Below are 14,493 nucleotides of genomic sequence, written 5' to 3'. Positions count from 1 at the left end.
AAATATCCTCACAATCATAAAGATATTCTCTTATATTTTCTTCTAAAAGTTTTAAGGTTTTGCTTTTCACATTTATTACCTTAATCCATCTAGCGTTGATCTTTGTATGTGGTGTGAGGTAGGGATCCAATTCATTTTTCCATCTATGGATAGTCCAGTCAGCCATTCCTCAGTGCACTATGATACTTACAATGTTGAATACTGGATTTGTTATATTCTTTTAAATAGTTTGGATTTTGTTCTGGTGTACTGTTTTATTACCTGGAATCAGTTGTATCCTTTAGAGACTTGCTTTTAAACTTAGTTAGGGTAAGTCCAAAGCAGCCTTTAGTCTAGGGCTCTGGGAATTGAACTATCTTTTCTCTGGTGGTTCTTTCCCTAGCCTCAGGTAGGTGTAAATCATTATCCAGACTCAAGGTGACTCCTCTTTAGATCTCCAGTACATTAGAGAGGTGCAGCCTTGTCCTCCCTGATATTCTGCCCCACAAATTCTAGCCACCTTGGCCTGTCTGAACTCTGAGCTCTGTCTCCTCAACTCAGCAAGACCGTCTGTGCTGTGGAATGGAAACTGCTTCCAAGCAGTAAGCTGGCGCAAGCACTGGTGTCACTCGTTTCCCCTCTCAGGGACAACAATCCTGCACTGCCTCTTTAAAATGTCTGAAAATCTTTATTTCACATATTTGTCTGGTTTTCTAGTTGTTTAAGGCAGGAGTGTGACTTTGGTTCCTGTTATTATATCTTAACTGGAAGCAAAAGTCTGCCTATTTTATGAATTAATAAAAACATTGTTTTGAAATTGGGTCCATAAGATTCACCGTGCCAGCAAAGGATTCCATGACCCAAAATGTCTATGAACACCTGCAGATAAGACAAACCATAATCTCCACTGACGACAATACTTCTTCAGCAGCTTTTTTGAAGTGATTGTTTTTCCCCCTCACATCCCAATCCTTACTTCTCATTGCCATCTCCAGACCATTCTCTCTCAGCTTCTCTAAGCCCTTCAGCTCCCATCTTTGAATCTCAAGTCATCAGGTCATATCTCTACCTCTCTTTGTTATAGTTATCTACCAACCACCCATACTGTCCTCCAACCCACACAATCACTCTTCTCATTCCATGATGATTATAGCTCCTGACACACTGCTACTCTCTAACCTAGTCCTGTCTTAATTCTTGGTGATTTCAATCTACATGTATATGATCCTTCCCAAATCCTAGTTTCTCATTCCCTGACCTTCCTTTCAGTGATCTTGTCCCGCACCCTATTTCAGCCATACACACACATTATCTTATACTGGTTTCTTTTGATCTTATACTAGTTTCCTGTAACTGCATATTCTCCTTTATCTCAATTCCAGACATCCGACTCTCTGGCAGTCACCTCCTATCCCACCAGCTCACTCATTTCAGAATCCCAACTGAACAATCCTTCAACCCTACTGGGACATCCAGTCCATTGATCCCACCAACTATTCATTGTCCCTTACCCACTCTCACCTATATGTTCCTATTCCATCCTTAACCAACATTTTAATTGCTTCCTTGCATAAAGTCTCAACTCCTTTGCTTTTCTCTTGTTTCTCCAAACTTGCTTGTTAAAGAAACCAACTATGGCTAAATCCACCTCTCCACCTTCTCCATTTCTGCACCTGTGTGACTCAATGTGGCTATAGAAAAAATACAGCTCCACTCCCAGGTCTTACTTTAAATTCATGATCACTAACTTCAGGTAGTCTATAAATGCTGCTGGCAATCATTCTCTATTTTCCTTGCCCATTCACTCTCACACTTTTCTACATGATCATGTTGTAATTTTTCCTCTTCCCTAGAATCTCCAAACACTCTGCTCCATCTTAACTCTTGGCTGACAACTTTGTTTCTTATTCACTGAGAAAACAGAAGCAACCAGAGAAGAATGTGTTACCCACCTATGAGCATTTGTGCCCTCACACTCTGCCTTTCCTCCTGTTGGTATGGATGACATGTTTATGCTCTTACCTAAGGCTTACCCCTCCACTTGTGAACAGTATCTAGCCCCTCACCTACCCAAGGACATTCCTCCAGTAATTCTTTGTCTCCCAGTTCTATGTAATTTTCACTCTTTTTTATCATTCCTATCACCAGCCCTGGTGGTGCGGTGGTTAAGAGCTATGGCTGCTTACCAAAAGGTCAGCAGTTTGAATCCACCAGCTGCTGCTTGGAAACGCTATGGGGCAGTTCTATTTTGTCCTTTAAGGTCATTATGAGTCAGAATTGACTCTATGGCACTAGCTTAGGTTTTTTTTAATCATCATATAAACATATCATCATGTTTTCCACCTTAAAAATAATGAAAACGAAAAGGCAAGCCACACCTGATCAAAGTCAGGGTATTTTCAATCACTTCATATGCATATAGAAGCTTGACAATAAAAAAAAGAAGACAGAAGAAGAATTGGAATTGTGGTGTTGGCGAAGAATATTGAATACGCTGTGGACTGCCAGAAAAACAAAGTCCATCTTGGTGAAGTACAGTCAGAAAGCTCCTTAGAAGCAAAGATGTTGAGACTTCATGTTACTTACTTTCGACACTTCATCAGGAAAAACTAGTCACTAAAATGGACATCCTGTTTGGTAAATCAGAGTGTCAGTGAAAATGAGGGAAACCATCCATGAGATGGATTGACACAGTGGCTGCAACAATGGGGTCAAACATAGCTACGATCTTGAGGACAGTGCAGGACTGGGCAATGTTTTGTTCTGTTATACATAACATTCCCTACTTGTCTGTCAGTTGTTGTACTGTGGTGGCTTGTGTGTTGCTGTGATGCTGGGAGCTATGCCACTGGTATTTCACATACCAGCAAGGTCATCCATGGTGGACAAATTTCAGTGGAGCTTCCAGACTAAGACAGACTAGAAAGAAGGAACTGGTGGTTTACCTCTGAAAAATTGGCCAGTGGAAACCTTATGAATAGCAGTGGAACACTGTCTGGTATAGTGCTGGAAATGAGCCCCTCATGTTGGAAGGCACTCAAAACACAACTGGGGAAGAGCTGCCTGCTCAAAGTAGAGTTGACCTTAATGACATGGATGCAGTCAAGCTTTTGGGACCTTCATTTGCTGGGGTGGCATGACTTAAAATGAGAAGAAACAGCTGCACACTTTCATGAACAATCAGAACATGGAATGTACAAAGTATGATAATATCCATACACTTACAGGGAAGACCAGTTAATATGACTATTATTATTCAAATTTATGCACCAACCACTAATGCCAAAGATGAGGAAATTGAAGATTTATACCAACTTCTGCAGTCTGAAACTGATCAAACATGCAATCAAGATGCACTGATAATTACTGTGATTGGAATGCGAAAGTTGGAAACAAAGAAGACTAAGTAGTGGGAAAATAAGGCCTTGGTGATAGAAATGCTGGAGATCACATGACAGAATTTTGCAAGACCAAAAACTTCTTCATTGCAAATACATTTTTTTTAACAATGTAAATGGCAACTATACACATGGACCTTGCCAGGAATCAAATCAACTACATCTGTGGAAAAAGATGGTGGAAAAGCTCAATATCGTCAGAACAAGGTCAGGGGCTGGCTATGGAACAGACAATCAATTGCTCATATGCAAGTTCAAGTTGAAGCTGAAGAAAATTAGAGTGTGTCCAGGAGAGCCAAAATATGACCTTGTGTATATCCCACCTGAGTCTCGAGAATAGATTTGACTCATTGAACACTAATATCTGAAGACCAGATGAGTTGTGAAAGGACATCATACATGAAGAAAGCAAAAAGTCATTAAAAAGACAGGAAAGAAAGAAAAGACCAAAATGGATGTCAGAAGAGACTCTGAAAGTTGCTCTTGAACGTAGAGTAGCTAAAGCAAATGGAAGAAATGATGAAATAAAAGAACTAAACCGAAGATTTCAATGGCTGGCACAAGAAGACAAAGTAAACTATTATAATGAAATGTGCAAAGACCTAGAGTTAGAAAACCAAAAGGAAAGAACACGCTCGACGTTTCTCAAGCTGAAAGAACTGAAGAAAAAATTCAAGCCTCGAGTTGCAATATTGAAGGATTCTATGGGGGAAAATATTGAATGAAGCGGGAAGTATCAAAAGAATATAGAAGGAATACAGTCACTGTACCAAAAAGAATTGGTCAATGTTCATCCATTTCAGGAGGTACCATATTGTCAAGAACTGATGGTACTGAAGGAAGAAATCCAAGCTACTCTGAAGGCAGTGGCAAAAAACCAGCCTCCAGGAATTGACAGAATACCAATTGAGATGTTTCAACAAACGGATGCAACACTGGAGGTGGTCACTCGACTATGTCAAGAAATCTGGAAGACAGCTACCTGGCCAGCTGATTGGAAAAGATCCATGTTTCTGTCCATTCCAAAGAAAGGTAATCCAACAGAATGTGGAAATTATCAAACAATATCATTAATATCACACATAAGTAAAATTTTGCTGAAGGTGCTCAGGGATTCCATAATTCTAATGTTAGATTCTTTATTTAACCCACATTTCCTTTTGGGTTTGTTCACTTTTCTTTGTTCTTTTCTCTTGAGACTTGATAAGTTCAGTTATATTGTCTTCTAGTTTACTTATTCTTTCTTCTGTCCGTTTGACTATTGTTGTTTCTCTTGCTTTTTCTAACGCAGATTATTTTTTGAATTAAACATCTACACACATCAATGCTCCACACTCATCAGAGCCTCTACACCCATCAATGCTCTTGCTTTTTTCTATTTTTCTATTCTTCAGTTCCAGTAGTTCCCTTTGCTTTTTTTGTTTTCAGTTTTTTTGTTAAATCTCCCATTATTCCTTTGTTTCCTTATCTCCTCTATTTTGTTTTCAGTGTGCTTTTTCCTTTCTTTAAACATATTTGGCACCATAGTCTGAAAATTGTCAATTCTTTGCATTATTCTGGCTTCTATGGGAGAGATTTCCTCTTCTTCATGTTTTGTTTTTCATTGTTCCTTCTTTTCTTATGATTTTGTATGTTTTACTATCTTTTGTTGAACTCGAGCCACTTAATTATCTTTTTTAAAATTTATTTAGCTTTAAATTTTGTGCTCTATTGTGTGAAAATTTTCTCATTGGGCACCCTGGTGGCACAGTGCCAAAGTATCCAGCTGCTGACCAAAAGGCCTTGGCCCATACCCACCAGCCGCTCCTCAAGAGAAAGATCTGGGAGACCACCTCTGCAAAGACTCACAGACCCAGGAAATCCATGGGATAGCTTCCCTCTGCCCCGCAGGTTCACTAGTAGTCAGAATGACTCAGCGGCAGTGGGCATGAAGTCTTCTCCTGAGAACCCTTAGATGGCACTCTTATCCTTATGTTTTTTCCAGTGCTGGTTCAGGAGTTCTGTATGCTTGGTCTCTGGAATTCAATATACACGTATGGGAGGGGGATTAGTTGGAGATGCTGATGTAAGCATTGGGGCTGGACTTCCCTGTGGTGGCCGTGTGAGACTGTCTATGTCTTTTCCTCACAGGCGCCCCTACACAGGCCCTCCAATAGTGACCCACTTTTGGCCGTTTCCTTTGTCCCTGTCAGTCTGAAGTATTCCCTTCGCACTTCTGCCCTTGTAGTTTCTCCTGGTCCTAGTGCCTGTCCATCTTGGGCTTCAGTGAGATTCAACAGCACTCTCATGCTGTGCCACAGTCTCCCTTTATCCCCTCCCAATTGCATGGCCCATGAACACCCACAGCCAATTTGTGCTGCCTTAAAAAAAAAAAACTGGGCTAGAGCTTCCTCAGATTAGCTCCTTTTCTGTATTCCCTGTTTAGGGTGTTACCCAGCCCTGTCCCCAAATGGTCATGATGAGGAAGCACTCCCAGTGAGCTGGTAGGGTCTCCTAGATTCTGAGCCAACCCCATTCCACCTCTCCCCCGCTTCTGGACTCACCCTGACTCTCCAATACCTCGGCTGCTATTGGAGTTCTGAGATCTCAGTCTGTGTTTGTTTTCAGTCGTTGTCCAGTGAGTTAGTTGCTGGGGGAATAAATGGGAACGTCCACTCACTTTGCTATCTTGCCCCACCTCTGATCTTTTAATTCTTTGTCTACAGTTGCTCCCTGGTCCCATGTTAATACTATATAAATCCTGATGACTCCCAAATTTATATTTCCAGACTGACCTCTTCCTTGAACTCCAGATTCATAAATTCAAGTGTCTTTTAATCCACAAGAATGTAACTGGCATCTCTAACTTACATGTCCAAAACTGAAGTCTAGATCTTTCCCCTCTATCCTTCCAGTTGCTAGGGCAAAGACCTAAGAGTTTTCTCTCATACTTTACATCCTTTACCATGAGGAAATCCTTTTGGTTCTACCTTCAAAATAAATCCAGAATCTATTTCTTATAAGCTGCAATTCTAGTACCTTGACCCAAACCACCATATTTTCGCCTTGGATTACTGCATGAGGCTTCTGTTTTCTCTGCTTCCGCTCTTGTCCACTCTCCCTCAACTATTTTTAACATAATAGGGTGGTCTTTTTTGAGCACATACTCAAAAATCTTTCAGTGCCTCCTCATTCCATCTCACTCAAAAAGGTAAAAGCTAAAATCTATTCAATGACCTGCAATGTCAGCAAACTATAGCTGGAGGGCAAATCAGGCCGTTGTCCATTTTTGTCAATAAAGTTTTATTGGAACACAGCCACACTCATTTTTACATATTGTCTGTGGCAGCTTTCGCATTGTAACAGTGGAGTTGAGTAGCTGCAACAGTGACTATACGACCTGCAAAGCCTAAATATGCACTATCTGGACCTTTACAGAAAAAGCTTGTTAATCCCTGCCTTGCATTATCTGGTCCTCTGTTACCTCTGATTTCATAAGCTGCTTATTTTTTGTTTCTTCTCTATCTCCCCCCACCAGAATGTATCTTCCATAAAGTCAGGGATTACCACCACCACCACCACCCCGCCCCGTTTTGCGTTTTGTTCACTGCCATATCTTCTATATCTGGAACATTTCTTGGCAGGAGGTAGGCGCTTCTCCAGGTGTGAAAGGAACGAGGCGGCTAAGTCTCCCTCGAGGGCTCAGCCAGCCTTAGCCACACAGGATGGAAGCTTTTAATCTGAAAGGGATCGGACATCGATCACTCGAGCCTCCACTCGCCGAGCCTGTGGCGAACCGAGACGCGGGGATCGGCTGGGAATGCCTGGGAGCGCGGGCGCGCTGAGCCAGGTGGTAGGCGCAGAGCGGCCAGGCCCGGAGCGGCCAGGCCCGGAGCGCCGGCGGCGCAGGGCGGCGGGGCTGCAGCGAGGGCGGGGAGGGGTGCAGATGCGCGGGTTCCGGCAGGTGGCCGGGGGTTGGTCCCGTAGCCTCAGGTGGGCTCCCTGGCCGTACCTGGTCCTGCAAACACGTGCCGGCCGGGAAGGGGAAGTGCTCACCCGCTGTTTTGGGCGCTGTAGCGGAGGCCGGAGTGGTGGCCGCGAAGCGTGTCCAAAGATGCAGGTGACTGCAGGCGTTTCTTCGGTGCAAACCTGTGAGGCAAGAATGGCCCCCGGGGTGGTGCGGATACGTCATTATCTCTCCCGGGAAAACTTTTTAACAGTAGTTTTATGGAAGAATCTGGAACAGTCAAAATTTTCCTTTTTAAGAACTGAACCTTAAAGAGGTCTTGGAAATTAACCCTAAGATGTCCATCTCTGTCAATTTATGGGGAGCAGCACACTTAAGATTGTGTGCGGAGCCGTGGTCTTCTCTCCCAGGCTCACGGTAGTTCCCTCATTCCAGGAGATAAGGGTCATTTCATGTTTTAGAGCTTGCTTTATTCTTTCTGTTGTTGAATTCCCAAAAATGTTTTTAATTCACGTGTGTTTTATATTGTAGAAAGAAGACATTGTCTAACTGGATAACATGAAGTCGAATAGAATTCCACTTTGTATTAGTTCAGGTCAAGAAAGTAAAAGTAAACCATTGCTGCCTTTCCCCTGAAGTATCCTGGGTTTTATTACTCAAAAGACCCGGTTATTCTAATACTCATAATGTCAGAAGGGAAATCTGAGCAAAAAACACCTCGTAGAAGTTTATCAATCAGCAAAACTAAAAACAAAGGATCTAGTTCTATTATTTCGTATTTTAACAATGTACCACCTGCTAAACTTGCCTGCCCCATTTGTAGTAAAATGATACCAAGATATGACTTAAACCGGCACCTTGATGAAATGTGTGCTGACAAGGATGATGCCGTTCAGATTGATCCCGTTCATGTTGACTTAACTCCAAAGAAATCATCACCACTAAAGAGGAGTTTAAGCCCTGGCCAAAGTGATTCGGCAAGAAAGATCATAAAACAGCAGACCAGTGTCTACTTTAAAAGTAATGATGACTTTATGTGCAGAGATAAAGATGAGCTGAGAAATCGTAATGTGAAAGTCATTCCTTTGGGAAGCCTGTCATCCAAATTGTCTAGAAAATACATAAAGGCTAAAAAAGCAATGGAGAAGAATGAGGAGTTTGGAAATCACAGAGTTACAAATCCACAGAGTTCCTTATCCACAGTGGTTAAGAGCTTGGTTGACAGCAATTCAGAGACGGAGGACAAGGATCAAATTTTGGAGAACTCTTCTCAAAAGGAAAACGTTTTTGGATGTGCTTCTCTTAAAGAAGAGTGTGCTCCTGAAGATACCGCAGGAGGCAGTAAGATGATGGAAACAGACAGCCAGATGACCACCCAAGAATGTGAGGAGTCAGCCTTCACCCCTGGCTTCTCAGATAATGCTCTTGCATTATTTTCACCAGATTTAACTCTTGGGAATGAATTAACATCTACTTCACAAGACAGTGTTGAAAAGCAGGACAGTATCAAAGGAGTAGATGGGAAAGCTGAAAAAAGTGAGGCAGGTAGTTGTAAAGAAGTGAAGATGACTGTTGCTATGGAAGCGAAAACACAGTTGTCGCATTTGGAAGGAAAATCTTTTAGTTCTGCAAATGATGCTTCTGAGTGGAGTAACATCCAAGCGGTTCCTCTGGAAGGTGACAGTAGCTTACAGGATGAAATCACTGGTGGCATTCCTTTGGAGCAGCTCCCAAGCTGTGGTGTTCCCGATACAGCTCAAGCACCACCGAGTCATCCTTACTACCTGCGGAGTTTCCTGGTGGTGCTGAAAGCAGTACTTGAGAATGAAGAGGATATGATGCTCTTTGATGAGCAAGAGAAGGGAATTGTAGCTAAGTTTTATCGATTATCAGGTATCTTAAGCCCATTTACTTTTGAGTTTTTGTTTCCCATTTACTGTCCTGATTTTGGCAGTGATGTGATGGGCAGTCAGTGCATGACCAGAAGGAGTCACTGTGGTTTTGTGAGTACAATGTTGTTATGGGAGTCAGAACTTACTACAAGGTTTGTATCTGTAAGGATCTCTGTCAACGAGACAAGACTTTGTGCTGGTGGTGTTCACTCCTGTAGTATCATGCCTGACAAGCAATACTTTGGTTATAATGGAAACAGTGGCTTTTTGTTTATATATATATTTGATGGATGTAAAACAACCTCTTGCAGATTAAAAAAATGCAGTGTGACTTAGAAAAGCATTCTTGCATTTGTGCATGTAATCTGACTGTGCGGTGATTTTTTCTTAGACCATTTCCTCAAAAATTAAAAAAAAAAATTACTGGAAAAAACCAGCCCGAAACTTGACACATATATATATGTATATGTCTATATATATATGTGTCTATATATGTGTATGTATATATAGTGTATATATATATATGTATATATATAGACATATATATATACACTTCAGCAACATTTAGGTTTTGGGTTCCTGGACTCTGCCTTTTCAAGGCAAGGTGTGGAGGAAATAGAAAGATTCAAGTTAAATCGGTACGTTTCGAAGTGTTAGTCTGTGCCCCCATCCCGTGGCTGCTGGTGGTGGCTGTGAGCCAGTGGTGTGGGTTTGGAGCAGAAGCCACCCTGCGGTGCTGCACCCCTAATCCAGCGGGTCATGGTGGCTGCTGCAAACGAGTCCCTTCGGGGGTAGGGAAAGCTTACTTGTGGGTGACGCTATCCTCTAGTAATATGTAGCTATGTCTGACACTTTAGTAGATTAAAAAAAAAAATGGAACATTACTACTCGTATTCAGAGAATTATGTTTATTTTAAAATTCACACAAGGCAATGATTATAGCATTCCTTGTCTTTTTAACATATGAAAAATACTTCTCTGGTCACAGTTACGGAAGGTATCCATAAGGCTTCCTTCTCTGCTTCTGGGGTTCTCACCAGGGGATGGATGTGAGATACCATGTTGGCTCTTCCACCCAGAGCGGCCACGGATCTGGGCTGGGTGCTGGCTGCGTTAATGTGAGTGTGTGTTTGAATGGTTGGTGGCTCCAGGCTTCGGTGTCATTGCAAAACAGGAACAGTTTTCCGAGCACAAGTTCCACATACTCTTACGCAGTACTGCGTTCCAAGGAGAATCGTTTCCAGTATGTCTGCGTGTGGAAACTACTGCTAATTGATTTTGCCTCTTTAAAGGAAAAAAAAAATCAGTGTTGAAATTTTAAAACCTACAATTACACCATTTTAGAGTTGGAAGAAATTTCAAGGTAGTCCAGTGAAGGGAAACGGAGACTGGAGAGGTTGGTTTAGTAGTTTGACCCAAGATGACTGAGCTAGAGAGAGAGAGAGAGCTGCCCTCCCAGAGTTAGACAGGTTTTTGATGATTCCTTTTAGATTTGTTTCTTATCAACCAAAAATAGAATAATGCATATTAAACTAAAAGCAGAGGGCAAAATAACTGCAATTCTGTGGAGAGCTCCTCTGAAGGAGGAGAAATATTGGTATCAAGAAAAAGTGGGGACCTTGGTTTTTAGAAGTTCTGAAATGGCCAGCAGTCATGACCAACATTTGAATTTTTTTTAATGCCTTATAACACATTGAATATCTTGTTTAATCTTTCCACCAACTTTGGGGAGATGGTGGTATTGTTCCTTCACCCGCCTGCCCTTTTTAACAGAGGAGACTCCGTGAGGGTCAGTGACTTGCACGCAACCCAGAAGCAGCAGAGCTGGCCCAGAGCTCCCCATCCCGCGTGCTTGTCCCATCCTGTGGTGATGGTTCAAGGGGCAAGGGGACGTCCCCACAGGTACTTCTGATTGAAATAAATTCCATCTTCCAAAGGAGGAAAAAGATTCTCTTAGAAGATCAGTTCAGTAAGCGTTTGTGTATTTCTAATAGTGTGTTTGACTCTCCTCAGTTTTAAGAAGTAAAGGTATTTGTATATTGTGTTTGAGAAGAAAGTTAATATTTTTCACTGGTTTGTTGACTTTATTGCAGCTAGTGGGCAGAAGTTATATGTACGACTCTTTCAACGTAAATTAAACTGGATTAAAATGAACAAATTAGAATATGAAGAGATTGCCCCAGATTTAACACCAGTAATTGAAGAACTGAAGGAAGCAGGCTTTCTACAGACAGGTATGGTTAGTAGAAGGAAACGTAAAATGAAAATACTGTGTGAAGAATTAAGTTTCTGCAGAATGATGGTAATACTAGTATGGTGCCATCTCCTGGTTGATGCCTGGTGAATAATGGTTTTTTTTTTTTTTTTTTAAATGACAGTTTTTAGGACAACAAATTATTCCTGTGATCCTAAGGACATTCTCAGCCTGGGTGAAGAATACGAGAATAATGAAAGATTCTCTGCTGTGATTTCCTTGACTGTCACAGGTTTAGGGCAGTAAAGTTACCTAGGGATACACATGTGGACCTGTGCCACAGAAGAAAGTATTTTTCACTATTTTTCTTGACTTCATTGCAGCTAGTGGTCAGAAGTCATGTGTAAGACTTTTTAAGTCATCCTTCCTCAGTCTCTTTTTCCAGCAAGAACTTGAATCCATTTCAGATTCCTCTATGATAGAATGGTGCCCTGGTGGCACAGTGGTTAAGAGCTTGGCTGCCAACCAAAAGTTCGACAGTTCGAATCCACCAGCTGCTCCTTAGAAACCTATGGGGCAGTTCTGCTCTGTCCTGTAGGGTCGCTATGAGTTGGAATCGACTCAATGGCCATGAGTTTGGGTTTTTGGGTTCAGTGATAGAATAAAGCTCATTTGTTTGAAATTAATATTGCCTCTAAAAACTTTACCCCTGCGTGCATACACAGACAGATCTTGTAGTTTTATGAGCTGAGTGCTTTCAGAACTGTTTAACTGGTTTACACATATGTGAACACTAAAGGAGAGTTTATCTTATTCTCCAAAGACAACTTTGGTCGTCTTGTCAGTAGCATTCCTTAAGCACCCACCTGTGTATTGAGTGTAGTATTGTTCTGGAAACTGGTTAGATGTAAGGAGAATGGAAGATGTGAGCCTTGGGTTCAGGGTGCTGACATTTTAGACAGAAATAAGCAGATCCAGCCAGATTTTTCTGTGGGGCACAGTCTGTTGTGGGGAGTCGGTGATTGTGGTGGGGCTACGTAGGGTGGAGATGGGGAAGGCTGGGGACAGACATGGAGGCTTGGTGAAGGAGCTCGGATATGATGGCTTAGGCACCTGCTGTCCTGGCTGCTCCTTGGACCTCGTCTCCCTGCCCTCTCGCTCACTCTGCTGCAGCCTCACGGGTCGCTTAGCTGTTCTTCACGTGCTGAGCCATCGCGTTTCAGAGGCTTTGTGCTTGCTGTCTCCTCCACGTAGGACAGTCTTCCACACAGCTGATCCCCGCATTTCATTCACATCTCTCCTCCGTGTCACCTCATCAGAGAGTTGTCTGACCACCCTGTACGTCGTAGAGCCGGCTCCCTGCCATGTTCAGTTTGCCTTACTCATTTTTGTTCATAGCCCTGATCACCACCTGACAGACTTACGTACTTATTATGCTAGAATGGAAGCTTCTTGTGGGCAAGGACTTTATTTTGTTGATGATAGTGTGCCCAGGACCTTAGAACATTATGTGGTACATAGTACACCCTCAATAAATATTTGTGGAATGAGGGAAGAAGACAATTCCCTAAACTGAATACCTTGAAGACAAAAGACCAGCCATGTCTGATTCACTGCTGACTTGGGGTCTAGCATGGTGTCTGGGTCACTTAATAGTCACTTACGTTGAATGAGTGAACCTGTGAATGGGCCCAGAGGGAAACCCTGAGAGAGAAGAGAGCTGATGGGCAGTATACTCTGTGACCTGTTTGGAGAACTCTGGTTGGAGGTTTTATAATTAGAAACCAGTTGCTGTTTAGTTGATTTTGACTCATGGTGACCCCATGTGTGTCAGAGTAGAACGGTGCTCCATAGTGATTCCAGTGGCTGATTTTTTAGAAGTAGATCACCAGGCCTTTCTTCCAAGGTACCTCTGGGTGGACTTGAACCTCAACCTTTTGGTTAGCAGCCAAGAGAGTGTTAATCACTTGCATACCCAGGGATTCCAATATATATACCAGTAAGCTTTTTGAAGGAGGATGCCTAAACCATAATGACTCTCCATATGCATCTTTCTTTTATTCACATTTTTTTCGTTACTTTTTAGTAAGAAATACTGACTCTCAAGAAATACTGACTTTACATATTCTTTCATAATTAGTTTGGCAAACTCATTAAAATTTCTACAGTAGGATTTCATTTTATTTGCATAATTTCCTTCTTCCTAAAGGAAATAAAGTTAGAACGTGGTAAGATTCTTAAAAACTGTTTTTAGCTACTTTCTTTTTTAACCATTTCAGAATCTGAACTGGAAGAACTCTCTGAAGCGCTTGAGCTACTTTCTGCTCCTCAACTAAAAACGCTGGCGAAGACCTTCCACCTGGTGAATCCCAGTGGGCAGAAGCAGCAGTTGGTGGGCTCCTTTCTCAAACTGGCCAAACAGCGTTCAGTCTTCACTTGGGGCAAGAATCAGCCTGGAATTGGAGCAGTGATTTTGAAAAGGTTTTATTGACTATTATTACAGTAACCAAAACCCCAAACCAAACCCACAGCCGTGGAGTTGATTCCAACTCATAGCAACCCTGTAGGACAGAGCAGAGCTGCCCTGTAGGGTTTCCTAGGCTGTGTAAACCTTATGGAAGAATATTGCCACATCCTTCTTCCACAGAGCGGCTGGTGGGTTCCAGCTGCCAACCTTTCAGTTAGCAGCTGAGCGCTTTAACCACTGCACAACCAGGGCTCCTTTGTTACAGTAAACATGTTTAAAATCTTAATAGCACATGTTAACTTATTGTAATAGATTGTACACTTTTTTGGCCAGAAGAGTCTTAATTACAATACCCTGAATTTTCTTGGTTTATTAATCATAAGTCTCATAGTACTGTACCACTTTCTAAGACCAAAAAAAAAAAAAAAAAAAAAAGTCAATAGGCAGTAGCAAAGGCAATAATAGGCTTTTGGTAAATTCTAGTATTTTATTATTCAAGAAAAATACAGTTTTAACTACTATTTGTATAGGATTTTAGTATTCAGTCAGATTTTTATTTTAGTAGGCTTTTTATTAAAGTATAGTCAGTCCATCTTAGTATGCAGCTTTTCTTGGAT

General features: G+C 41.9%; 1 protein-coding gene across 1 annotated transcript in view; it reads left to right on the top strand.

Annotated features, from left to right (window-relative positions):
* The first annotated feature begins 7,309 nt into the window (after window positions 1–7,309).
* The window catches only part of FAN1 (FANCD2 and FANCI associated nuclease 1), a 47,584-nt gene continuing 40,400 nt past the window's right edge, over window positions 7,310–14,493 (top strand). Inside the window, exons 1-4 of the mRNA XM_004391318.3 lie at window positions 7,310–7,476; window positions 7,855–9,216; window positions 11,309–11,449; window positions 13,689–13,890. Coding sequence (XP_004391375.2) covers window positions 8,010–9,216; window positions 11,309–11,449; window positions 13,689–13,890 — 1,550 coding nt within the window. The 5' untranslated portion in view covers window positions 7,310–7,476; window positions 7,855–8,009. The remainder of the gene's footprint in view (window positions 7,477–7,854; window positions 9,217–11,308; window positions 11,450–13,688; window positions 13,891–14,493) is intronic.

Source organism: Trichechus manatus, unplaced genomic scaffold (genome assembly GCF_000243295.1).
Source record: "Trichechus manatus latirostris isolate Lorelei unplaced genomic scaffold, TriManLat1.0 scaffold00019, whole genome shotgun sequence".
In the NCBI taxonomy this organism is placed as follows: domain Eukaryota; kingdom Metazoa; phylum Chordata; class Mammalia; order Sirenia; family Trichechidae; genus Trichechus; species Trichechus manatus.
The sequence above is the reverse complement of the archived record's forward strand: the minus strand, read 5'-3'. Positions and strand labels throughout refer to the sequence as shown.